At 38.5% G+C, this 26912-nt stretch overlaps 1 protein-coding gene across 2 annotated transcripts in view; it reads left to right on the plus strand.

Moving 5' to 3' along the window:
• PDE7A (phosphodiesterase 7A) overlaps positions 1–25302 on the plus strand; it is a 97301-nt gene extending 71999 nt beyond the window's left edge. For both annotated transcript variants that reach the window (XM_063451359.1, XM_063451360.1), the window contains exons 3-13: positions 9215–9298; positions 10616–10767; positions 12517–12580; positions 13474–13569; positions 16036–16136; positions 16800–16931; positions 18324–18415; positions 21279–21423; positions 22121–22217; positions 22783–22863; positions 23246–25302. In XM_063451359.1, coding sequence (XP_063307429.1) covers positions 9215–9298; positions 10616–10767; positions 12517–12580; positions 13474–13569; positions 16036–16136; positions 16800–16931; positions 18324–18415; positions 21279–21423; positions 22121–22217; positions 22783–22863; positions 23246–23421 — 1220 coding nt within the window. In that variant the 3' untranslated portion in view covers positions 23422–25302. The remainder of the gene's footprint in view (positions 1–9214; positions 9299–10615; positions 10768–12516; positions 12581–13473; positions 13570–16035; positions 16137–16799; positions 16932–18323; positions 18416–21278; positions 21424–22120; positions 22218–22782; positions 22864–23245) is intronic.
• Positions 25303–26912: the final 1610 nt, after the last annotated feature.

Consider the following 26912-nt stretch of genomic DNA (forward strand, 5'->3'; position numbering starts at 1 on the left):
TTAAAACCGCTGTGACAGTGTTTCTTTCACTGTCAAGGGGACATGCAAACAAATAAGACAAGTGAAAAATGCATAAACAATTCCCCAAATTACCAGATCCTGGACAGTACACTTAATTCCTAATGTATTTTGTGACCTTTGTTATAATCTCCCCTATCATTATTTTACAATTTGATAGACTCCAAACAGGGTGGATTATTTTGACAGCTAGTTATATGAATCCAAACGACCACAATGTGTCACAGCGCTAGTCACTAAAGTCCAAATGGCCCCGTACTAAAGGGGGTAAATACCCAGATTTTGCAATTCAGGCACTAAACTGACCTTAATTAGGTCCGGATTTAAACCAGACTGAATGCTGCCATAAGGCTAAAATCCGGTCCCGAATGTTTCAGAACAAAGCCCGGATTAACGGCCGAGTTGGTTATTTACGTGGTGGTTTGCATGTGTTACTAACTTGCAGCCTCATTAGTTAAAAAAAAAAAAAAAAAAAACACAAAAAAAAAAAAAAAAACCCTATTTGTGTCACCTGCCTGATCCCCACCCATGTCCAGCAATTGGGACTATTTGAAAGAAAAAAGGGGGGACATCTTCACCTACAGGGGTAGGTGGGGGCTATTATTATAATATAACAGGGGGATACCTAATGTTCCTATTAATGGGACTATAATTATAATATTCTGCAGGAGGACCTAGTGCATCCCCACCCACAGGCAGTGGGTGCTCTAATTAAACAGTGCCCTGTCACTAGCTTTAAACATTTAGGTTATATGCCTCCACTTACCTTATAGTAATATGGGGGTCTTATTGAAACCCCATAGGCCTTTCTATTTAATTTCTTTAAAAACGCTTTTTTTTTTTTTAAATGTGGCAGCTGGCGAGCAAGTGCTGGCCAACCGCTACATACCGTAAATAACCCTTGCTGTGCTGAGGGTTTTGAACTATTTGCTCACTGGCTGCTAGTGCTGCAAAAAGCATGTGAATAATAATTGCTGTATGTATTCAGCTGTATGTATTCATTTTTTTTTTAATTCTTAAACCGGCACTCTGTGAATCTTCAGAATCCGGAAATGCCAAAAATTGCACAATATACATGGAGAAAATTGCAACAAGAAAGCCTGTCACGGCAGAATAAGTGTTTTAAAGCATCAGCACATTTTATATAGAAAAAGAGTAGAACCTAATGCGAGAGTTAGGTTAGTCATTGAGACAAGTCGTAGACCGGTTGTGCGCACGAAGATTGGACTTACTAGAGTAAGTAATACTAAAATAATCAAATAAGAGGCTTTAGCATGCTTGACCGATCGAAGTGAGTCCCCTAGGAGGCCCCCGTAGTGGTAGAGGGAGAAAGGTAATTAACAGAAGTATATCAACAACGTAAGTTAAACGGGCATAACCGTATCAGAGTGAGAGATAGTGAGCTGCATAAATTATAGCAAAAGCAATAGGTGAGGGGTATATGTCACCAGGTATGTATTGCCTTGGTCAACCTATGCCCTTATGGGCAGGACACAGTCCCCCAGTCTTATGAGGTTCTTCAGGCCTCTTATATAGAGGTGTAGGTAATCGGCCCTTTTTCAGTATTTGTCTCAACCCTTCCCACTTTGGCTGCCCTTCACTGTTCCCAGGATTGTGCGGTATTGAATTGTGAGGCTTCACCGGCTCGTAATCGGCCCTTTTTCAGTATTTGTCTCAACCCTTCCCACTTTGGCTGCCCTTCACTGTTCCCAGGATTGTGCGGTATTGAATTGTGAGGCTTCACCGGCTCGCTGCTGTGGCCTTCACTGTTTCGGGAGCACTGCTCGGGTTGTGGGGGTTGCCGGTCGACAATCATGACTCTAGATTGCTCTTTGGTGGTGTAGTGGGGGTTGTTGTTTGGAGAGGTCAATCTGCTGTTGCGGGGCAGTGTGATGCAGCTTGTGCTTCGGTTTCCTCCAGAATGCCCTGAAGTGTTTGTCCAGCTTCCTTAGGACCTCGAGTGTAGCATCTTTGAAATCCTTGATGCATGCTGTACGCCATCTTTGGTGAGCTACCGCTTGCTTGCTTTGCTCTGGTATTTTCACCCCATGTTCCAACATTTTTGGAAAGCTTCCTTTTGGTGGACCAGGATAACCCCCGCCGTTCTGAGGGCGGGGGTAACTGGCATGCTTGTTCTGCAAATAGCTTTAGGGTACCTCCGGGTCGGGGGAGCGGCCGCCTCCCCTACCAGATGAGCACCAGGCCGCAAATTCAGTCGCGGTATAAGAGTCTCGCTGGGATCGCAGAACACCCCACTGCATACCCTCGATTGTAGGGAGCGAGTGGATATTTGAGGATGTCACATTTCTCGCTGTAAAAAGCTGCAGTATGCACCCGCAGGATTGTTCGGGTGCTCGAGCATAAAATGACTCTCCGCCATAGTGGTCAGGCCCCCAGATCTCCGATTTTTAATATGGGCACCTACTGCAAGCGAATGGACAAATTCCTTAAAGGGACACTATAGTCACCAGAACAACTACAGCTTAATGTAGTTGTTCTGGTGAGTAAAATCATTGGAAAGCACTGGATTGGCTAAAAATCAGCAATCCTGATGTCATCAAGGGGGAGGGGCCAGCTCCAATGGAACCCTTGCGGCGCTGGAAATAAGGTGATTTTACTAATATCAACGTAATGTCATGATTTTATTAAAGGCACAGAGGCTCATATTATGCTGCACTCTTTTTTTAATTCCCTCAACAGCAAAGCTATGAAAAACTATGAAAAATTTACAAAATACCATCCTGTACATACATCATATGCATAACAACACATAAATAAAATACAGGCACAATCCTATATAAGGCAGGACCTATCTACACTTCCTCTTTCTGTTGATACCCAAGCTAAATAAATTCAAACTTGGTGAAACAATATAATCCAAATAGCAGGACAAACTCCAGTGAACTGCCGAACCATACATCGCAGTTTTGAACTTTCAGGGAAGTAGTCCGTGAAGCAAGTTGGGCTAAAAGAAAAGAAACAATATGGTAATAACTGTGAGTATCAAGTATGCGCAATCGTCATCACCCACAATTATAGTAACCAATAGGTAAGTATATAAAATCGGTAATCAATTAGGTTAGTAAGCAACATAAATATTAGAATCCATGCACTACGGGTCAAATGTAATCCCCTTAATGAAACACAACATAGCCATGAAAATAAACAATCCACTTACCGTATCCCAGTAGAGAGAGTTCAATGGGAGGGCGGTGGGGAATAATGCTTGCCTCCGTGTCTTTAATAAAATCACGACTTTACGCCATGATATTGGTAAAATCTGGGTATTTTATTAACCACTTAAGGACACATGACGTGTGTGACATGTCATGATTCCCTTTTATTCCAGAAGTTTGGTCCTTAAGGGGTTAAAGACATGGGGGCTCATATTATACGTGTTTAAAGCTGGTCAATAACTTGTTCTGAAAAATGGCTGATGGGTTTAAAATAGAAATTCCTGAAAGTAGATTCTGAAGACCATTCAGCTGCTTTCTGAATGTCTTCAAATCTACAACTTACAGATGAGGCTTTAGAGGCCAAACCCGCCCCCCCCCCCGAACAGAGTGCAGGGAAAACATGGAAACATCAATACCCGCTAATACCATCACCCATTTTACCCAACGGACCAAGTGGGGGTTGACAACGGTAGATTTTGTGATGCTTGGGAGCCAGGATTATAATGTCACTCTGGCCCCGGCTTTACTGCAAAGAGCGTGCAGGGGAGCTGGGAGGCTCCTAGATTTCAAACAAATTTGACAAGCTCTGGCCTAAATGGTTGATGTACATAGTATAGAACATTGAGAGCTTGTTTGGGAAGAGCATCTGACTACAAACGAGCCGGCCAGGAGTTCCAGACAATTGATGTGGTAGCTTTTCTCTTCCTCGGACCACCTTCCACCCATGGAGATATCTCCGCAGCATGCATCCTAACCATGTAGACTCGCGTCGGCTTCTACAATCACATCTGGAGCCATGCCAAAGATGGCGCATCTGTTCCACGCCTACATGTGGCAAAGCCACCATTTGAGTTCCTTTTTGGCTCCATATCCAAGGTAACAGCGTCTTCGTAAGAGGCACGTGTTCGGAAGGTAGGTTGCTTGAAGGCGTTGTAGTGCCCTGTACTGGAGCAGTCCTGGAAAAATTGCTTGGATAGAAGCCGCTAGAAGGCTGACCATACAAGCCAGTTGTTTGAGAGAGATCTGCGAGGTGCGCAGCAAGCGAGATGTTTCCTTTATGATAGACTTTACTTTGGAAATGGGTAGTTGAAGAGTCTGTGTTGTTGAATCTATCTGCAACCTCAGAAATTCTATGTGTTACTTGGGCGAGAGAATGGATTTCTCCTTGTTGATTAGGAACCCCAGATTTTGGAGGAGGGCATGTTCCAGGTCAGGTGTATATGCAGTGTGCTTTGGGAAGACTACATTAGCAGGATGTCGTCGATGTAGATGATGAGACGTACGCCTCGACTCCTCAAAAAAGGCAACCACCAGCTTCAGAATTTTGGGGCTGAGGAGAGTCCGAATGTGAGGCATGTGAATCTCCATTTCTTTCCTTCCCAAATGAATTGCAGGAAGTTGTGGTTGCTTACAGATATCAGCACCGTGAGGTATGCATCCTTTAGGTCCAATTTGGCCATCCAATCTGACGGCTGAAGGTCGCGAAGACTGAGGATCCCCACCATTTTTAAATGGTGGTACCGGATATACGCGTTGAGAGGTTTCAAGTTAATGACGGTGCGCACGCCACCACCTTTCATTGGGACTAAGAACAGATTGCTGTTAATCCCGGTGTAGGTAACGGGATTTCTTGGATGGCATTTGTGTGCCAGTTCCTGAATTTCCCGGGAGACCAAGTCGGCATCCTGTAGGGAAAAAACAACAATCCCTTTGGGAGGGAACAATTGGAGAGGCAGAGACACAAACGTTATAGCATATCCCCGTCCAGCTTGAAGGACCCACGTATCCTGAGTTATTAGAGCCCATAGGGAAAAACGTGTGGGTCGTTCCACCCTCCCCCCCCTGATCCCCTTCCACAGACTATAGGTAAGAATGGAGATTGAGCAAACTTACTGTAAGGGCAGCATCTGGAAGGCATTCCCTGTGGTCACCTGGTGGACCATGGTCTGCTCCAATGCGGGAAGAACAGTTGTTTGGGCTTGTACTCGGGCATGGATGATCTACCTAGATAGGAACCTCAGCTTGTATGGGATGAACCTCTCTGCCCACGGCCGGACAGACGGCTCCTGGCTCTTCCAACCCCAGCGAAAACCTTGGGATGGAAGACCTTGCGCATGTTTTATTGCGCCTTATCCAGCGCAGTAAAGGTGTGCACGTATGTCCCCAGATCTTTTACGAAGGAATCCCTGAAGAGGAATCCTTGGGCTTTGGCCCATGGTTCTTTTATGGCCAAATTAATCAATTTAGGCTCAATTTTTAAAATGATGGATTTTTGGCATTCCGTAGCAATCACCGTGTTTGCATTGCCTATTAGGCATACCAATCTCTGAGTCCAGTTGCAGGTTTTCTATACAATGCATCTTCAACTGCCTCAAGTATCTTAGGTCCTGCCTTATATAGGAATGTGTCTGTATTTCATTGGATGATGTGTTGTTATCCACAGGATGTTATTTTTTAATTTTCCATTGTTTTTTTTCAACTATGTTAATGTTCTCTTGCTTTGCTGCTGAGGGAATTAAAGAAAGAGTGCAGCATAATATGAGCCTCTGTGTCTTTAATAAAATTGCTTTTAAGGGGGCTAAGTGGGGGGAAGCCACCCAATGGTGGGTTTAGCACTATAGCGTCAGGAATACATGTTTGTGTTCCTGACACTATAGTGTTCCTTTAACATGCTTAGTGAATAACCAGGTCATTCTTATCTATGCAGGAGAAATATTTGAATATTTATAATGTACTATGTGGAGGAATAAACCTGACAATTAATGAGTGACTCATCTTTTTCCTAGGTGAGAATTTTAGTGCTGTTTTTTTTCCCTTCTAAATATGTATGTTTTTCATGGACATAATTTGTGCCTTTAGTTTTATTACACCGACATGGTGTTTTTGGTATTGCTTCATTACACACAAGTAAGCACTGAAAATCAAAAAAACTATTTGAAAAGATTATGCTTTAATCCTTACAAGGTTAGTGAATCTGATCCTGCACTGTGCATAATAGTAGGACCATTCATTATATATATAATAAGGGTATTATTATTATACTTACATTTCAAGATGCTAAGAAAGCCTAGTTTGTTTTCCTCTTTTGCTATATTATGTGTTTGTTTCCAAACACACGAATTGGAAGTTCACAAAAAAGATTACATTCAAACATCAGTTTTACAAATCCTAAACTGAGAATATCCCATATTATTCAGAAATAACTTTTTAGTAGTAAAAAAGAAGGGTAATAAATGTACAAGTAATGACGCACAAAAAGGAGTCTCCCTCTACCCTGCCTTTTTTTTTTTTTTAGTATTGATGGTTTCTGTTCATATGGTTGCATTACCCCAGCAGTATTTGAAATTGTAGCACCTAATTAATTAAGTTTGGTGTAAAGATTGTATCCCTGAAGTCTCACTGCTATAGTTTGTTTGTATTTTCAGCCACATCTCCTCTGGCTATGATTAAAAAAAAAAAAAAAAAAAGCCTCCATTTAAAAAAAAAAAAATAATAAAATAAATAAATTAATAAATAAAAAAAAATATATATTTTTAATCAGATTTTACAGCGCACAGTGTTTACAAGTTCTTAGGTCATGTAACAGAGCACAGGAGGCTGTTATAGGCTCTATTTGGTAATTGCCCACAAACCCCAACCGCACACCTATAATTCTAAAGAAAAAGTAAGTTTTATTTCATATCAAAATAGGAATAAAAATTAAACATTTTCATATAAATACACATATAATCCATCCACTTAGATACAAATACATTGTATTATAAATTCATTGGGGGAACACTATAGGGTCAGGAAAACAAACGTGTATTCCTGACTCTATAGTGTTAAGAACATGTGGAGGCACTTAATGTCACTGCTGCACCTCTACCAATAGAGGTGTCCCTAGGCAGAAATGGAAACACTGCCTTTTCTCTGAAACTTTAAGCTGTAGTTGTTCTGGTGAATATAGTACATATAAACAATAGATGTAAAGTATAATGACCATGTATAACCTCAAAATCAACCCATGGGAAAGCAGCTGAAAATAATAAAGGCAAGAAATACTGTTCATAAATGTTTTATCTCCTTATATATACACACTGTGTGAGGCACCAGAAACATCCAGCGTTTCGGCCTGTAGAGCCTTTTTCAAGTGTGCCTCTACTTCTAGTAATCAGTGTCTATTAGGCAATTAACAGAGCAGGAGATAAAAGTTATAACAAGAAAGTTATTTAATTTTGATTAGTCCTGCATGACTTTGTTGCATAGCTTCTACTCTGTACTCCTTCCTTAATCACCCACTGACTTTATTAGGTGTTACAATCATGGAAATTTGTTAAGTAAAGGCTTTAGGAGTTAAAATTTTGAACGGTTTAACCCTTAAAAGTAAGGGATCTCCTGGCACAAGAACAACTTAATTTTGATGAAGTTGTTATGGTGTCCAGAGTTTTTCTTTAATTTTTCACTAATATTCTATGAAAGAAGAAATACCAGATATTTTATTCAATTAATAAGTACATGCCATATGTTAGGCTGCAATGTGTTTCCTTTAAACCTTTCTTGCCCTTTGACAATAGCAAGTGTTAGTGTAACGTAAGTCTTACAAAATAACAAAGATCAGAAGACTCATTAACATAATATCAAAGACATGAATGGCTAATAACTTTGTGAAACAGCCAGGTTTATGGCTCTGAAAGTGGCAACAGTAAACTGGGTTATTCATTAAACTGGCAATTGAAGAGTATTACACATTTTATGTCAACTTGACTTAAATGAGTTGTGCCACAATTTGTAGCTTACCAGAAACTCAATGCCGGTTTATATATTACCCAGAAGTTGTTTTAACATTGTGCATGCAAATTCATTTAAAGAACATAACCACTATAGTTTGTTTGTGAAATCCTTTATGGTGATGCTACACAAGGTTCTATTGAAACACTTATATCTAAATTAAGTGGTTACTCCATCCAAAAACAAGCATTTTATGAAAACGCTGGTAAAAGTAACCCTCCCCCCATGAGAAGAGAAAAAAAAAAAAAGACAAAACTTACTTCTGCTCCACTCCTGCGCCTACTATTCTGCTGACTTCACTCACCCCTTGCTGCCAGTGGAGGAATGTTGTTGGAGGATGGGCTAAGGGAAGGACTTCTGCGTAACGGCGGCATACAGCCATTGGACGCCTGTTGCCAGCATGCTCTGTGTGCTGTCCGGTATGCACAAACTTGATATCAGCAAGCCTGGATCTCTTGGGATGGGCTGGCTATAGACGCTTCAGTGATGTCAGAGATACAGAGTTAAACCTATGTGCAACATTTCTTAGTGAAATGCTGCACATACAGGCTTTAGTAACCATTCCCACAATTCTCTGCCAGCCACGAGGCTCCTCTGCTGCTCCCAAAGAAACGCTCACAATCGTGTCCCTAACATAGTTAAACGTTTGGGGACACTCCTTTGACGTGATATGTGCAAAACTTTAAAATAGCTTGCGTTTCTATAGACTGCCAAGCGAAAGACACTGTTGGTGCTATTAATAACATTTTTCTACTGTTAAATGATTAATGCTGAGTTTTGGTTTAATACTGAATTTTGGTATTTTGATAGGGTCTTGTGTAATATTCAAACAGCTGAGTGCAAGTAAGTAAATGTGAGTGGGGCGCATACACTATTTCTGATGTGAAATCAATTTAGCTAAATTGCTGAAAGCTATCATTTCGAGATGCTGAGCCTTGTGCAACCTCTCCTGTCTATAACCATTAATGCAGGACGAATGAACCTGATATACCTATTCCATTAAGGTGCCTTGTATCATTATACTGTGAAAGTATATCGTTTTTGGTTCCATCTGAATGCTTAGCACATGCTTTGGCCTCGTTTGCTTAGGCAGGAAAATTAAATTCCTATGACTTGGGAGCCTGCAACTGCATGTTTGACAGTCCTGTTCTTGAATTGTTCAAGACAAATCAGTTTGGTGGGGTGGAGGTGGCTTGCTCAGTGGGCATGTTCTTCCACTAACATTGCAACTACTGTTTATCTTTTATTAGGAGATGTCCGGGTAAGAAGTCGAGCTGGATTTGAAACTGAACGTCGAGGCTCTCATCCATACATTGACTTTCGTATTTTGCACTGTGAGTAAATGGGAAAAGATTGAATAGGTTTATTTTCCTCTTCGTTTGGATTTGCAGAAGAGACTTTTATTTATGTTTTTGTGTTTGTTAATCTGTTTTTTGTTTAAATGCATTGAATACTTGATACATGATGTATTCAGTGTAATGATTAGAGATATTTACTTCTGATCCAGCAGTGCTATGTCTTCAGCTTGCTAGGTGTTACTCTTCTAGAACACTCACGTCCACTCCACCCGGTCTCTTTACGGATATATCTTGCCTGGGGACCAACCTTTGACCTTGATGCAGACACGTTTGTTCAGATGCAGTCATACTGGCAATGAAGCCAAGCGAAGCCAAGTGTTACTATACCCTCAAACCAGTGCTGGCAGTGTTGGCTAGGGAGTTACCATCTGTGGTTGCAGAAGCACTGCCTGTGGGAGAACTCTTCTGTTCCCCCTTATCAATCATTTCTTTGGCACTGACTCTATACCAAGAAATTGATTGACAGGTGGGAGGAAGGCCTATTTGTGAAAAGGTTTTTCTCCCAAATTATAGTACATCTGATAGAATAATGTATAGATTAAATTGTATGCTCTTTCAACGAAAAAAACCCACATACGTTCTAGATACCATAATAGTTATCTCTTTTAAAGATTCACCTTTTTATAAAACAATCCTAATATCAAACAAATTTGATTTGCTGCATCAGTTGTAAAACATAACCCGGATATAAACGAAAATCTGAGCAGCCAATCAGTTGGTGGTATGTAATGTGTGAGACAAATAATTAAGAAGCAAACACATTATTAACAAATTTCATTCCTAAGAAAATTATATTAACAATATATGTGGAATATGTTGGCTCTTATATACAATACATCTTTATGAGTACTGTATAATTTACGAAAATGTATTAAAAAAAAAAAAAAGATTTTTAAAAAACTATTTTTATTTTTTTATTTTTTTCAACCTCCTCCCCATTAGACTGAATTGGAACTCTTGTATACTCCTTCAACCACAGGGTTCTAGTCCATATATAAAATGAATTGATGTTGGATGTTAATTTTACCTGTACAATAAACATCTGCTTTCATAACCACTTGCTGAATTTGCCTTGGTTTAAATTTTTGAGGCTCTTGTGCATGTTGCAGGGATCACCACTAAGTGTCGCTGTTTGACAGAAATACTGTACATGCACAAGGGATCTCTTTAGTTTATTCTTGTTTTTTTTGATCGTCACAGATTGTATATACAATAACATTTACGTTAGAGTAACCTTTGCTGTTTGTTAAATTACAAAATCTATAATAATTATTCATCTATTTCTATCTCTAGCACATTCAGAAATTGAGATATCTTTGTCTGCAAGAAACATTCGGAGGTTGCTAAGTTTCCAACGGTACCTAAGATCCTCTCGTTTCTTCCGTGGTGTCAATGCACAGAATTCCTTATACATTTTAGATGATGGTTATAACGGACAAGCTAAGGTTTGTACAATCAGTTTATGTTGGCTTACTTTTTTTGTGATAGACGTGAATCTGGACAAATGTTCAATTGGCACTGCTGTATGTTAAAGGGTCACTCTAAGCATCATAACTACTTCATCTTACTGAAGTGATCATGGTGCAAGACCCTCTGGAGATAAAGAGGGGGGTGCTGGGATTTAGTATAGAGGGGGGTGCTGGGATTTAGTATAGAGGGGGGTGCTGGGATTTAGTATAGAGGGGGGTGCTGGGATTTAGTATAGAGGGGGGTGCTGGGATTTGGTTCAGAGGGGGGAGCTGGGATTTGGTTCAGAGGGGGGTGCAGGGATTTGGTTCAGAGGGGGGAGCTGGGATTTGGTTCAGAGGGGGGTGCTGGGATTTGGTTCAGAGGGGGGGGGTTCTGGGATTTGGTTCAGGGGGGGTTCTGGGATTTGGTTCAGGGGGGGTTCTGGGATTTGGTTCAGGGGGGGTTCTGGGATTTGGTTCAGGGGGGGTTCTGGGATTTGGTTCGGGGGGGGGGTGGTGCTGGCATTTGGTTCAGAGGGGGGGTGCTGGGATTTGGTTCAGAGGGGGGGGTGGTGCTGGGATTTGGTACAGAGGGGGGGGGTGCTGGGATTTGGTACAGGGGGGGGGTGCTGGGATTTGGTACAGAGGGGGGGGTGCTGGGATTTGGTACAGAGGGGGGACTGGGGTTTAGTAGAGGGGGATGCATTTTTTTTTTAGTTTTTTTTTTTTATATACTCTACTTTTTCAAAACAAACCTACGTTTCTATGAAAATGTTTTTTTTTTTTTTTATTTATTTTTTTGCGGCCCACATAGACTTAAACCTTGTTTATGTGGCCCGTGCTAGCCTTTGAGTTTGACATGCTTTTTGTAGTGGCTGCTCGTGACTGGATTAGTACACACAGTATCAAAACTCTTGATACTCTGCTGTCAGTCTTTTTGCCATTCTAACTACTTGATTAAAAAACACAAAAAATACAAAAAAAAATGTTTTGGTTTATGATTGTTGCATTTCCTATATTTTAAATATTTAAATATATGGAGGTTATTTAGTAACTCCAATGGCCATTAGATGTAAGCCCACCAGCCATGTCATGGCCAAACTCTTAGGTGGGTCCTACACTAACAATTCACCTTGCTTCTTCATCAGGCAAATAAATCTCTAATGAGACAGAGTGGGGTATTTTTCTAAACCCCTAAGGGTTAATAAGTATGTAGGGGTTTAGAAAAATACCCACCTCCTGTCTCATTAGAGATTTCTTTGCCTGAAGCTCAAGGAAGCAAGGTGAATTGTTAGTGTAGGGCCCACCTACCTGCAAGTCATATCCCATATCATAAGCACTACACCATATACTTCTCCATTGTTCCTACATATACCATATGAAGTGGTTTATGTTTTGGCGTGGTCATTTAATTGTCTTTACTCTTACTAATGGCATTGCAGCAAAGTCCAGGAACATCAGATCAATGTGTAGTTCATTAGCTTTTCATCTATACATTTGGAGAAATGTGGCTAGCAAAGTATACCATAATTTCCTTAAAGTGATACAAAGTCTTGTTGTGACAACCATATAATAATTTAAAACAGATCCATGTTAAGATATGTGTATGTATTTCTAAGTAGCAGTGATTTTTCTTTGATACGTCATTTTTTCCCCCTCATCAACTGGCTGTAAGTAGTTTGTGTAACACACAGTGTTATTGTCTTTCACCATTTAATCAGATTTTATATTTTCTTTTTTTTTTAGTGCATGTTGGAAAAAGTCGGAAACTGGAATTTCGATATATTTCTTTTTGATAGATTAACAAACGGTTAGTAAAATGTTGTCAGTGCATAAGTACCCTAACAAGTGTGTGTAATTTCAAACCGCTGCCTGTGCCCTTTTGCACAACTCGCACAGCAGGATGGTGTTATCCCTCTATAACAATAAACTGAATGTATAATTCTATTCTTTAAATTACTTTAAAATTAAGTTAGTGCTGCCACAATTAACAATATTCTTGATGTAGGGACTTCTCCAATCAAAAATGAGTTACACCATATTCTAAATTTGGGATAATGTTCTTTGTTAGTGATTAGCTTGTGTTTGTATAAGATAATATAGAGGGTTCCAGGCATAAAAAGAGAAACAACCTGACAGATTTATAGCAGCATTGTGGTTTATTATATCAGTGTTTATTGCTGTAGCAATATGGTACCATACAAACAATGTACAACAATCGTACATGAATATTTTAATAGGTTTATAACAGGGATAGGCAACCTTCGGCACTCCAGATGTTGTGGACTACATCCCCCATAATGTTCTTACACCATAATGCTGGCAAAGCATCATGGAAGGTGTAGTCCAAAACATCTGGAGTGCCAAAGGTTGCCTATACCTGGTTTATAATATATAAATATTATATTTATTGTAAGTCGTGGAGAAATAAAAGAATCATAGCGATATAATGTTTTTGGATGCTGCTAATATTATTCTGATCACCTTTTTATATATAATAAATATATATATAATTCTGAAAGTTGAATATAATAATTAACCTGCTTGTCCAAAACATAGGTGGTGTTAATCACCAAACTGGCTGTTGTGAAGTAAAATATACTAATCGTTTCTAATTGTAGTGATTAATCCTGCTGTTGACAAATTTCTTTTAATGATCAATCTAAGATAGTTAATGATTTTTGTTTTATTTTGCTCTTTTAGGAAATAGTCTTGTCTCATTAACGTTTCATCTCTTGAGCCAAAATGGACTAATAGATCACTTCCAGTTGGATATGGTGAAGCTTCGGAGGTTTCTAGGTAAATTCCGTATAAAATTCAGATTTATGTCATATATAAATGTACATCTGGCACGCAAGCAGGTGTCCCTGCAAGTGCGACCATACTTTACTGTGTTGTGCCTGTCACAGGAGGCCTAGGAGGAAGTTGGCTACCTTAGGGTGCCCAGGAGGAAGTTGGCTACCTTAGGGTGCCCACAGGAAGGTGGATATCCACTAAGACAGAGTAGGTACCTGCTAACCCAGACGGCAGGTGCCTACTCTGCTGATATACATAGTGTTTAGATGGCTAAAAAAACACAAATAAAATTGTGTGTGTGTGTGTGTCAGTATCCGTGAGTATGTGTATATGTGTGTGTCATGTCAGTGCATGTGTATCAGTGAGAGCATAAGGTGGCCCTTCTCTGATTCTTGCACTGTCATTCCTAGCTTTGCCCCTGCCAGGTGTACATCTCATTCATATGGCTACAGTGTCTGGAGACCCTGATCAATCCCTCTATTCAGTATTACTCCATTTTTAATACTATACAAGAGTTCCCCACAGCTCATCACGCCTATGCTGCTCCTAATGAGGAAGCATTAGCCTAAACAGCAGTGGCTGGCTGTGATAGGCTGAAAGTGGTCAGCTGACACTCAGCCAATCACAGAGCCCATTCAGCTACGAATTGGTATGGCTACAAGGAAGTGTATAATCTCGGTTGGTGGGGCTTTGGGAAGCTAGGCAGCCTAATTCAATTTCAAACTACACAAAAATTAATGAATGGAGGAACAGTGCCAAGGGAATTCAGGCACTATAACCAATTCAGTGATATGAAATGGTTATAGTGCCTGCAGTGTCCTTTTAAACTTTGTCTTCATGCTGTGTTAACCAGACAACAAGCAAATTTTATTTTTGTCTTAATGTAACCATGGTGTACATAAATCCATTGCTTGCGGGATATTGCGTCTCCTCTCTGGAGGGGTTGAGCAATTCCCTTAAAACTTTGTAGACCCCTTCTCATACATTCTCCTCTCACTGGTGAAAATTTCTCAGCTATGGTTCTTCTACCTTCGGAGAGGGTTAAGGAGCTCTGCATGTGTTATTAATTTCCAAAAATAGAAAACAAAGAAAAAACTCAAGATCACAAACAAGATAGATACATACATACATACATACATACATGTGTAGAAGAAACCTTAACACACAAAGTGCAAGTGAGGTGAGGTATTTCAGTTACTCTCTTAATAGGTGCGACTTCCCCAGTGTTTAAAAACCACTTAAAAAAACACAAGATTAAAATATAGAACAACAACAGATAGGGGGCGCTCCAAATAGTGAATCAAGGCAATAAAAATACTTATACAGACTGGTTCTTCAGTTCATATGTACACCACCTAAATATCAAAGATAGTAGCACATAGCATAATACTGCATGGTAGAAAATTGTTTGAAACAGTATATCAATTGCCAACTCACAATCTGCAGAGCCACGTATAGTAGGCTCTGACTATAATCGCATGCTCTGATGTCTCAAGAAATACACCTCCGCTCTCAATGCCCAGAACTCGACTGATCCCAGGAGTCAGCAAAGAAAATAGTCAGCAGATACAGAGTATTCAAAATGCTAAAAATAGCTATTTAATCAAAGATATTTAAAATAAACAATAAAAAATATTGTATAAATACAGCAAGATACATACATACATAGCCGTGTGCGTTTACTTGGGGAAGAGATGGCAGTAGGTTGCACTATGGGAAGAAGGCAGGCCAGCGGAGGCAGTGTTATCCTCTGGGCAATGTTCTGCTGGGAAACCTTGGGTCCTGGAGGATGTAACTTTGACACGTACCCCGTACCTAAAGATTGTTGTAGACCACGTATACCCCTTCATAGCAATCCTGTTCCCTGATGGTAGTGGCCTCTTTCAGCAGGATAGTGCATCTTGCCACACTACAAAAAATGTTTAGGAATGGGTTGAGGAACAAGACAAAGAGTTCAAAGTGTTGCATTGGCCTCCAAATTCCCCAGATCTCAGTTCATTGAGCATCTTTGCGATGTGCTGAAACAACAAATCCAATTCATGGTGGATCTGCTGCTAATGTCTTAGTGTCTTAGTGCCAGATACCACAGGACATGTTCAGAGGTTTCATGATGTTCATTCCTTGATACATCAGAGCTGAGCTTTGGCAGCATGAGGGGGACTTACTTGATATCAGACAGTTAGTTTTAGTGTGTGTGTGCGCTCGCGCAGATCACAAGGTGGTAATGGTGGTCTTTTTTTCCCTTTTTTCCTGCTTGTGACTAAAAAGGAAGATTTCTTTCTCTAAATCCTTCCGTTGGTTATTCTAACTCTGCACCTTTAAGTTACAAAGTGATATATACACTAACACCTGCATAAATAATAATAATGACACACCATAATATGGATTTATGTATTTTTATGTAATGCAGTCATGTGGTAGCGCATTTTATGTTCTAAGAAACATACCTTTTCTGTATCTGTTTTCCAGTTATGGTTCAAGAAGATTATCATAGTCAAAATCCATATCACAATGCAGTCCACGCTGCTGATGTGACTCAGGCCATGTACTGTTATTTAAAAGAACCTAAGGTAAGATATATGATATATATATAAAATGAATAACACTACAGGACTTAGTGATAAAAATAAAACTTAAGTTTGGTTTATCAACAAAATGATTAAAGTAGTAAATGAAAAATTGAAACGTTGATAAACTACAATCACATTTTATTTTTATAATGAAGTCCATTTTATTTTTATTTTCACAACTGCTGGATTGAAGCACTACCCCAAAGCTGTTCTTTTGTCAGCCCACGAGTGCATGCCTTTTGGAACATATGGTTTTACTGTGCTTGTACATAAGGAGAGATGATACTGAGTGGAATATGTCCCATTCCCATGCCATGTGATTTGTCAACTCTGGAATTTTCAAGATGAATTTCAGCACTATACACAAAATGAATTTAATGTTGAAAATGCTATTACTAAGTTCCTGCCTTGTTTTGTAACCAGCTGGAGCCTCTGATAAAATAATTGTGGAAATATGTCAACTGAATATTCAGTGCAACAGTGCGTTCATTCTTTTGGGTATTGCCATCCAAATAAGTGTCTCATTCAGAGGCTAGCTTGAGGTGTAGTAACAGAGACTCGTGTGTTGGAAAATGCCAATTTGAAAAGTAGACTGTGCATAAATTGGCATAAGTAATAATCTGTAACAATGTTTATTTTTTATTGCATATCTGATTCTTCCAGCTTGCCAAGTCTTTTACTCCATGGGATGTCCTACTGGGTGTGATTGCAGCTGCAACTCATGATTTGGATCATCCTGGTGTAAATCAGTCTTTTCTAATAAAAACAAACCACTACTTAGCAACTTTATACAAGGTAATTGAGGACAATAATTTTGAAAGGCATGTCATGGGTTAAGTACAGATCTTTTATTTCAGTATTCGTTCTACATTTTACAAAGGCCCTCCGTGGTGGCATTTGTACTTTAAATCTTACCATCTAATTGATTTTAATGTTATTAGTTCATATGTGGAATTCTCATATTCTGATTGGCTGCTGGCATCCCATTCTAAAACGACATTCTTTCGTTTTTATCAGTAACTGTCTCAGGATTTTAAATGATCTAGCTCAACTTAATTTGCTAGAACTTAATATAATGAAATATCCTTTATTTTATTTTTTATCAAAGACATTTCTATCAAAGACTTTTAGAGACTTTTTACTTCATTTGATCAGTCTCCTACACATTGCACTTTAAACCAGCTGTTTCTGGTAAAGTATTTTTCATGAATAAAGTCATTTCTTGAGAGAATATTTGGATATCCTACAACTTTATTTTGAAACATCAACTAAAAATATAAAGAAGATAACCAAGATTTTGGCTGCATAAGGGTCTGGACAACCTCTGAATGGTCCAAAGGAGCATGCTAAAAGAGTCATATGATGGTATGACTCCAACCTTATTATCAAAGGTTCAAGCGGTTCCACCTATTGTTTTGTAAATATCCTTTATGTTGTAATGTTTTTAAACTGAATGTACATGAAGTATGTATGTGATGGGGCTGATCCTAATGTAAGAAACATCCAACCTGGTTTTTAAAATGCGTGAACGACCATGATTTTTTTTTCCTGGCGTGTGTAATTATTTTCTCTTCATTCAGAATGGCAGAAACGTTGCTGCAGTCTGTGCCCTTTTTTATACAGAGCTTGAAAATGAACCTGTTCATAATTATTCTAATATTATTTTAGTGGACGAATCCCACCTCTTTGTAAAGAACACAAAGTGCAACTCTTTCTTGCAAGTATGACTGGATGTCATTTACTGTACAGGAGTTTGAAACCTTAAAGGGACGCTCTAGGATTTAGACATAATAACCATTTTAGATTACTGGCTATGGTGCCAGGTTGTAAGCACTGGAAAGCAAAGATCCCCTGTCATATGTCCACTTTATAATTCCTGAGTTTTGCGGTTTCTATATCATCCTTCTATTTACTGCTTAATGTAAATGTGACAAAATCAATATATTTTTGTAGCCTTTTCTACCTTCAGTAGCTTTTTAGCCTACGCCTGCCCCATGTTAGATGCTACATTGGATATTATTTATTACATCTAGGCCATGTGGCAGACTCTTTATATGTTTTGACATTATCCCCACCTTAAGACAGCAGGTAAGACTGTTATTGCCTAGTAAGTTGTTTTGTTGCTGTTTTATAACCTTTACTTGTTGAATCGGGCTGTGTAACTGAATTAAACTATTTGCTTTCCAGAATACCTCAGTATTAGAAAACCACCACTGGAGGTCAGCAGTGGGTTTGTTGCGAGAATCGGGTTTGTTCGCACATCTGTCTGCAGAAGACAGGTAAAGGCCTTTATTTATTATAGCTTTTGCTAAAATTTGATATTGAAACACAAAATCTCTCTCTCTCGATATTGGTTTAACTAAAATGTTAAAACTTTGTAACCTTTGCTAAAATTGATATATAAATGGCAAATTTAAATAAATACATACATACTGTCTGTCTGTCTCTCTGTCTGTCTCTCTGTCTGTCTCTCTGTCTGTCTCTCTGTCTGTCTCTCTGTCTGTCTCTCTGTCTGTCTCTCTGTCTGTCTCTCTGTCTGTCTCTCTGTCTGTCTCTCTGTCTGTCTGTCGGTCGGTCTCTCTGTCTGTCGGTCTGTCTCTCTGTCTGTCGGTCTGTGTCGGTCTCTTTCTATCTCGATACTAATTTAAGTCAAATGCAAAATATACAGCAAATTATCTTTTACTGGTAGTGTTTTATTAGATGTGTGTGTGTGTGTATGTATGTATGTGTATATATATATTACATTGTTAAACAAAAATCTGCACACCAGTCAAGCCATAAGACTTGCTTTTCCCACAGAAATCACAAATCTGCAATTATGTTACTACCGCAAAGGATTCTGGGTGGGCATATGCAAATTAGTTTAACAAAGAATCACGTTTTTGCCTCATTACATTTTAAACATGGATTCCTTTGAGTCTGTGTTTGCTGTATACAACAGCTTTGAAACACAACTTAGGAAAATATGCAAAGCCAGTAAACCACTCAAGGACAGCTGTTTCATTGTCAATGCAAATCATCAGCATGAGGTTGGTTACTGGTTTGCTTATTGAGGCTTGGTAGTGCTTGGGAAGCAAAATTCAAATAGGTTATGGTGGAGGAAGAGGAGCAAGTCTTATGGCTTGACTGGTGTGCAGATTTTTGTTTAAAGGGACACTATAGTCACCCAGACCACTTCAGCTCAATGAAGTGGTCTGGGTGCAATGTACCTCAGGTTTTAACCCTTCAGATGCAAACATAGCAGTTTCAGAGAAACTGCTATGTTTACATTTGGGGTTAAGCCAGCCTCTAGTGGCTGTCTTCTGGACAGCCGCTGGAGGCATATTATGCCTCCATCGCGCAGAGCGTCCATAGGAAAGCTTTGGAAAATGCTTTCCTATTGACCGCTTGAATGCGCGCGCGGCACTTGCTGCGCATTCGGCTCCATTCGTTGGCGGGGGAGGAGAGGTCACCAGTGCCGAGGGAGCCCGGCGCTGGATTAAGGTAAGCTGCTGAAGGGGATATAACCCCTTCAGCGCCATGGGAGGGGGACCCAGAGGGTGGGGGCACTATAGTGTCAGGAAAACCGCTTTGTTTTCCTGACACTATAGTGATCCGTTAACATTGTATTAACTATCCACAGACTTCAGGTGGAAGGGGTTTTCAATCACATTTTTCCCCACCATAACCGATTTGGATTTATATATATGCACATACATACATACCAAATAAGGTGTGGGTGAAAACCTCTTCCATCTGAAATAAGTGGATAGTTAATGCAATGTTAAACACAAATACACACACCAGGCAAGCCATACACTTTGCACCTCTTCCTGAGTTGTGTTTCAAATCTGTTGTATGCAGCAGACACATACTGCAAGGAATCCATGTATAAGGTGGAATTATGGGGCAAAAATGTGGTTCTTTGTTGAGCTCATTTGCAAACGCTTACCCAGAATCCCTTGCAGTAGTGAGAGCGCTGTTAAAGTGAGATCTCTGTGGTAAAAGCAAGTCTTATGGCTTAACTGGTGTGTGTATTTGTGTTTAACATTGCATTAAATAAATATATATATATATATATATATATTTCTGTCTATGTATATGCTGTAATATATACAGTAAATGCTCCAAGAACATATAGCCACACTTGGGAGCATGTAACGTTTGTAATTAACATTATTTTGTAGTGCTTATCGTGAATCATCATCATTTTGAAGAAAAAAAACTGTTACTTTCTTAGAACTGTATGTAAAGCTGAGGTACCTCTATTCCATGCAGACAAACCATCTGTTTGCAGTGTAACTTTAGTTACCTTCACATCTATGATGGCAGTTTGATATACAAAATAAACAAGAGACTTGATTGAACTAAGTGAGCTATGCATTAGTAAATAGGTTAGTTAATACGACAGTGGTACGTGGTTATGCTCTTTCTTCACATAGAGTAAGTTATTACAATTTTGTTACCATCATTTTAGTTTAATACGCTGTTAGTGTAGTAAATGGCTCACTAGCTATGAGTCTTTGTCCTGTTTAAGGCCTGTTGAGTTTTAGTGTTCGCTAAATAAATATAATGGCCCCACTTGCACCTAGTTTCACCTTTCTTATGAACCTGGCTGGTTCCACATCTGACTGCTGGTTGTATGTCCTACTTCCATGCACACGACAGCCACACAAGGACTGACAATATTTTTACTCTTGCGGTTACAAATCTGCTGTCTTCATTTTTTTTTTTTATTCCACCCTGAGACTGTCCCCAAACTGACTGTTGCTATCTCTAATTACTTTCCAATTACCGTAATTCCTCTACTGAAGTCCCCTTTGTAACCATAATGCCTGCTTACAATTGCTATATAGTAGGTCCCCTATTACTATAGCATCTTAACAACAAAAGCCAATCTGAAAACATAAGACTGAACCTATCCTCTCTGACACATACCAAAACCCCAATAAAATTCCATTAGAGATTTTACTTGGCTACAAACTATTCTATCAAGGGGCAGTCGAACATGCTGTTTTCTGCTGAGCCTCTGTAACACTGTAAGTTTGTTTTTTTTTGTTTATGATTGTAAGCCTACTGTACTATAAGCTTTTAGATGGATATGTTTTATGTCATAATTAAAAAAAAATAAAAAATAAAAAAAAATTTGTGTGTGTATCTTAGACAACGCATGGAAAGCCAGTTAGGCTCCATCATTCTTGCTACAGACATCAGTCGACAAAATGAATACCTTTCTCAGTTCAGAACCCATCTGGATAAAGGAGAGTTATGTCTTGAAAATAGTGCCCACAGACACTTCATACTACAGGTATTGGTTGTAATTCAAACAAAGACTTGGCAACAGAAAGCACAACTATGCATTGATTAAAACGTTATGGCTGAAATGTTGTATACGTTTTTTATTTTCCCTTATGGTTTAATAAACCTTTTCATTTTGTGTCCATTACACTGTGATGCCTGTGTTTTATAGTATCTGTTTAGGGGAATATGACAAGGGATAAACCGTTTCACCCCTAAAGGTAAATGGCACCCAGGCACTCTTACCTGCCATAACAATTGCGTTGAGATTAAGTTGTTATAGTGGAGGCAGTGTTTCTTTAAATGAGCAGTCTTTTGACAACATACTAAAAGTGGAAGATTTATCAAAGCAGAAACAGTTGCTGTTCTGCAACAAAGTGCTAAATAAAAGCAGTCACCATGGAAACCTATAGACTGTCTCAATGTTTTAGCACTTTGCACCCAGCATAACCCCTTTTTAATTATTTTTTTTTTTTTATTAAACATGGCCATAGAAATGGAACAATCGCCATGTGTACCATTTCAATGTTTCCCTGACTGCTGCACGTTTTAAATGTTCCCCTTAAATTACTGTATAACTATTTTTTGTGTGTTTGTCACTGTTTAGGGTCATGTTTAGTTTTTTTTTTTGTGTGTGTGTTTTGCTGAACATTTCCACAGTTACTGAATGCTTCTGATGGCTTGTTCTTGTCATTATGATAACACAGATGGCATTGAAATGTGCGGATATCTGTAACCCATGCCGAACCTGGGAGCTGAGTAAGCAGTGGAGTGAAAAAGTAACAGAGGAATTCTTCTATCAGGGTTAGTATAATACTTACTGTGTTTTAAAAACGTTTTTATCTATTTATTCATTTACTAGTACATTTATATAGAGTATTTCTGTATTTCATTGTAGGTCTCTATAGTGCTAGGAAAACAACTTTATTTCCCTAGCAGTATAATTTCTCTTTAATCCTTCCTAGCACTATAGTTTCCCTTTAATCCTTGCATTGTAGAGGTTTTTCACTATTTACACGCTGGTTTCTATTGCTGACATCAGGCTTATAGCTTGGCTTTTTATTTATTTATTTTAAATACAGAGGGCAGATTTGAAGCATTTGGGTGCCGACTTTATCCCAGAGCCTTGTCTTCTAAATTCTGAAGCAGACGGATAGTTTTGCTCCGTTTGATACCTGGCCATTTGGACATCTGACCGTGTCTGGGGGTGGGAACTTGACACATAGACCTGAATTCCCCTTTCACAATAAAACACACATAAATACACATTGAAAATTGTGGGAGTGCCAGAAAATATTACTGTGAAGCTATTTTTATTATTCAATTGAATTAATACTCATGAATGTAAAATGGACTTACCTTTTCTTAGGAGATGTTGAAAGAAAATGTAACCTGGATCTGAGTCCTCTGTGTGATCGACTTACATCAAACATTGCCAATATTCAGATTGGTAAGCATGCTCTGTTTGATACCTTTACATAATAATACAAATACAGTCTTGATCAATTGTAGATTGCCAAAATGTGTATCACTGTACTTAGCACTCTATCCTATAACAAAAGTCAATAGTCCTGTTAAAATATTTCTGCTTCCGTTAGACAAAGTAACTCGGTTTCCTCTGTTTGTATTAAAGTATTGACACATGTGAGTAATACTTTAGTACATATGTGTAAATATATATATTTATATTTAGAGGCAAAGGTTGACATCACTGTGGCAACCAATAGACTATACCCAAAGTCTCATTATTCTTATGCTCCATGGTTGCTATGTCTTTATTTTATTATGTATTTAACATATGCACAATCTGCTTTATTGCACATTTTTCCAAGGTTTTATCACATACTTGGTGGAGCCATTATTTGTGGAGTGGGCCCGGTTCAGCAATACCAGGCTGTCACAGACAATGCTGGGTCACGTCGGACTCAACAAAGCCAGTTGGAAGGGAATGCTTCAGGAGCGGTCAAGCAGCGAGGAAGCTGATCCTGCATTTGACGATACAGACTGATACACTTACCTCAGGAAGATTGCTCACCACGAACCTATAAACAGCTTAACAACTGTTTGGGCTTTTTTGGGGGGCAGGTGTTATCGTAGTGACTGGAAAGAAAACATCTTGGTGAGAGAGGAATTAATCCTGATTGCCAAGGTTTCAAGTAAAAACTAATGCCAGCATTATTTATTCCATAGTTTTCCTTTAACGTTTTTTCTTTTTTTACACTTTTCTTTTCTTCTGTTAAAGAGCGTAATCAAGACCTGAAACATAGAGCAATATGCACATACCTCAGTTGGCTTTTGTATGAAAGCTTCAATATGCAAAGCACAGCAATGACTGATCAAAAACTGCAGGAAGTTTCTTCTTTATGTGCCACAGGTTCTTTGACTTTTTTTTTTTTTTTTTCGTTTTTAAAACCTAGACGTTAAAGGAATAACTTTTTCTTAATACCAATAATAAAAAGGTACAAAAAAAAAAAAAAAAAAACTTGAATTCTTTCAGCAGCTGGCTGGAATTTGCCAGAATATAACAAGTGACGTTGAACCTTCCACTTTGTGCTAAATTCTTGTCTGGAAATGTGAAGTGCCCACTGCTTTGCTGCCTCGGCAAGACATGCTGTTTACAAATACACTGAAAATACTGATTGAAACTTGCCTTGAAGCATGGTCGTGATGGAACCACTAACCGGATTCTACTTTTTTATGGTTTATTTAAGAGAACAAATTTTGAACTGCATTTCTCCCTTCACCTAACAGACTCTTTGAATGCCACTGAATCCGATCTATTCCCATTTGCAATATTTCTGCTAGTGCACAGCCAGGCTTCAATGCAGAGACGGGTGGATATGCAGCAGCTATTTTTTTCTTCTTTATTTAGTTGTTGTTTTGTTTTTTTGTTCTTGTTTCTTTTAAATTTTGTAGAGTGCAAGGACCTTATCCTGGCATTTATTTTCTTCCTTTTGCAAAGCTGCATTGAATGCGTAGCATGCTGTGTTTTGGATGTTGTGAATTTATTTTCCTCTTTTTCTTTTTCACTACTGATCACTTGAACTGCACGTTTTTAAGGTGGACTTAATGTAAAACACCATAATCAGCTCAGGGTATTTGCTAATCTGAAATAAAGAGGGAAGGGAAATGTCATTTGGACAAGGGTACAAATGCCTTTTTTGCTGCAGTATGCCTGTGTGTTGGAGTGCAGAGATGGCGTGTGTGTGTGTGTGTGTGTGTGTGTGTGTGTGTGTGTGCATGCATGTAGGAGTGGTTGTGTGTATAGATACAGGCTTTTTGGTCTGCTGCCTTCCAACTTCTCTTGGATTTTGAGCATTATCTGGTGGCCTCCTTACGGAACATCTGAGAATGCTTAGTCCAGCAATAGTTACCAGACAGCAGACTTAAAGCCTCAGGTATTATTCATTGGTTTCAAACATCTAGTGGATGAGTGTATTTTAACAAATTGCTACAAATGCCTTAATCTATGCACAAAGCTAAGTGACCAAACCTGTTTTGTTTTTATTTTATTTTTAAGTGCATTTCAGTTTTGTTTTTTTGTTCACTTTATTTTACCCTTTATGTGAAATAACACAAATTTGTGAGGTTTTTTTTTTTTTGTTGTATGATCAATTATTTTTAGGACCAATTGCAAGACTAATTTTAAACTTAAAACATTCCATTATTTTGTAATTTTGTTTTAAGTATAGTGAGCACAACTGTTATCTAGATCAGAAACTGGTTCTTTTTAGTTAATTTGTATTTTTCCTTGGTATTGCTGTTAAAGACTGTTTTATCTGTTTACAATTTGTTGCAACAGACATTTTTTGGGGAAAAGGCTTCGATGGAAAGCCATTTGTTTACGGCTTTGCCATACTCATTTTAATACGTGCCTGTTGCTGTTCGATTTTGATGAATAATAATAAAAAAGAAGAAAAAAAAATTCTGTATTTTTACAGTATCTTGTATTTTTACCGTCATTGTTTTAGTAGAGTGTTTGCTAGAGTTGTCGATGTTCTACCACTGAGTATAGAACCACAGTTTCTTTCACATGTGACGAATCCACAGAGTTGTATTTTGGTATCAGAGTATGGGAATATTTTAACAAAGTGTATATGATCATTTTACAACTAAACCAAGACCAGGTGACATTTATTTTTATACTAATGCAAATTTTTCAATTTTGTTTTCTAGTTCAAAGTTCTTATCTACACAGTTGTCACATTTTAACTGCTTATCACTTAAAATGATCCTGCAAAAGGTTAACTGTTAGAGCATTATGATATATTCAGTAATGAGGGTAGAGCAGTCAAACTGTCGTCCATTTTTCTTTACCATAGTAGAGAATGGCTTATTTGTTATAGTCCCCTCTCATATCAAAGCAATTAAGGGCATTCAGCATAAACATGCCACTTAGTATATATTTATTTCATGTGAAAAGCCGTACTCCATCTGAGACTTGACGATTTGCTGTTGACCAGAATTATATTCACAAGAATTCTTCTATTATATGTAACAACATTTGTGAAGCTATGTCAATGTATCCGTTCAGTTGGGTGAAGCTTCACTGGATAACAGTCATGATAACAAATAAAGCATCTGCAGAGTTAGAATAGAGCAGGGCTGTCCAACCTGCGGCCCCCCAGATGTTGCTGAACTACAACTCCTATGATTCCCTTGCTATCTGTTTAATTGAAAGGATCATGGGAGTTGTAGTTCAGCAACATCTGGGGGGCCGCAGGTTAGACAGCTCTGGAATAGAGTCAACCAAAAAATCCATCAACACAGAAATTCACTACGTTTCGGGATATTCAGAACCCGAAAATTCAATTTAATTTGAGAAGATATTTGATACTGCTGGTTTTACATGGTGTACGGTCTCAACATAGAAAATAAGAACTGTTTATTGAGCTGAAATGTGTGTATTATTTAGCCAATAACTGGTATATTTGTTCCTATTTACATGATTATTATCCTTTTTGTGCCACAGCTGCTATAGAAAACCGTTTTCCATGATGCATTCCAGCTGGTTAGGAATTGTGGAAAGTATTGTCTTACAATATCTAATTGTATCTGCAATATCTGAAGCTAAATATTGGCCATCAATGCTCCATATAAATGCTGATCTCTCTTCCCTATGTTGGGAGAGGTATGTCGAGATACAATAAGGTAAATTTGAGTAAGTGGATACTGCAAATGGGCCATGCTTCTCCGTTATGGTTATTAACACGAGATTTTCAATACTCTGATATAAGACAGAAGAGACTTTTATCTATTCGACTTCTACATTTCAACTTGTACTTGTATTGGACCTGGTGAGACTGAAATAAAACCACATTTTTTATATTTTACACAATCTGATAAATAGAGCTATGTACACGTATATTAAAAGCATAGACTGGACTGAAATCTTTATTTAATGTTACAGAGGAAAACTACTTCTCATTGTGTTTTTTTGTTTTTTTTTTAATTTAACTTAAAGCCAGTTTCAAGAATCGGATATCATTTTGTTTTATT

Source organism: Pelobates fuscus, chromosome 4 (assembly GCF_036172605.1).
Source record: "Pelobates fuscus isolate aPelFus1 chromosome 4, aPelFus1.pri, whole genome shotgun sequence".
Taxonomy (NCBI): Eukaryota; Metazoa; Chordata; class Amphibia; order Anura; family Pelobatidae; genus Pelobates; species Pelobates fuscus.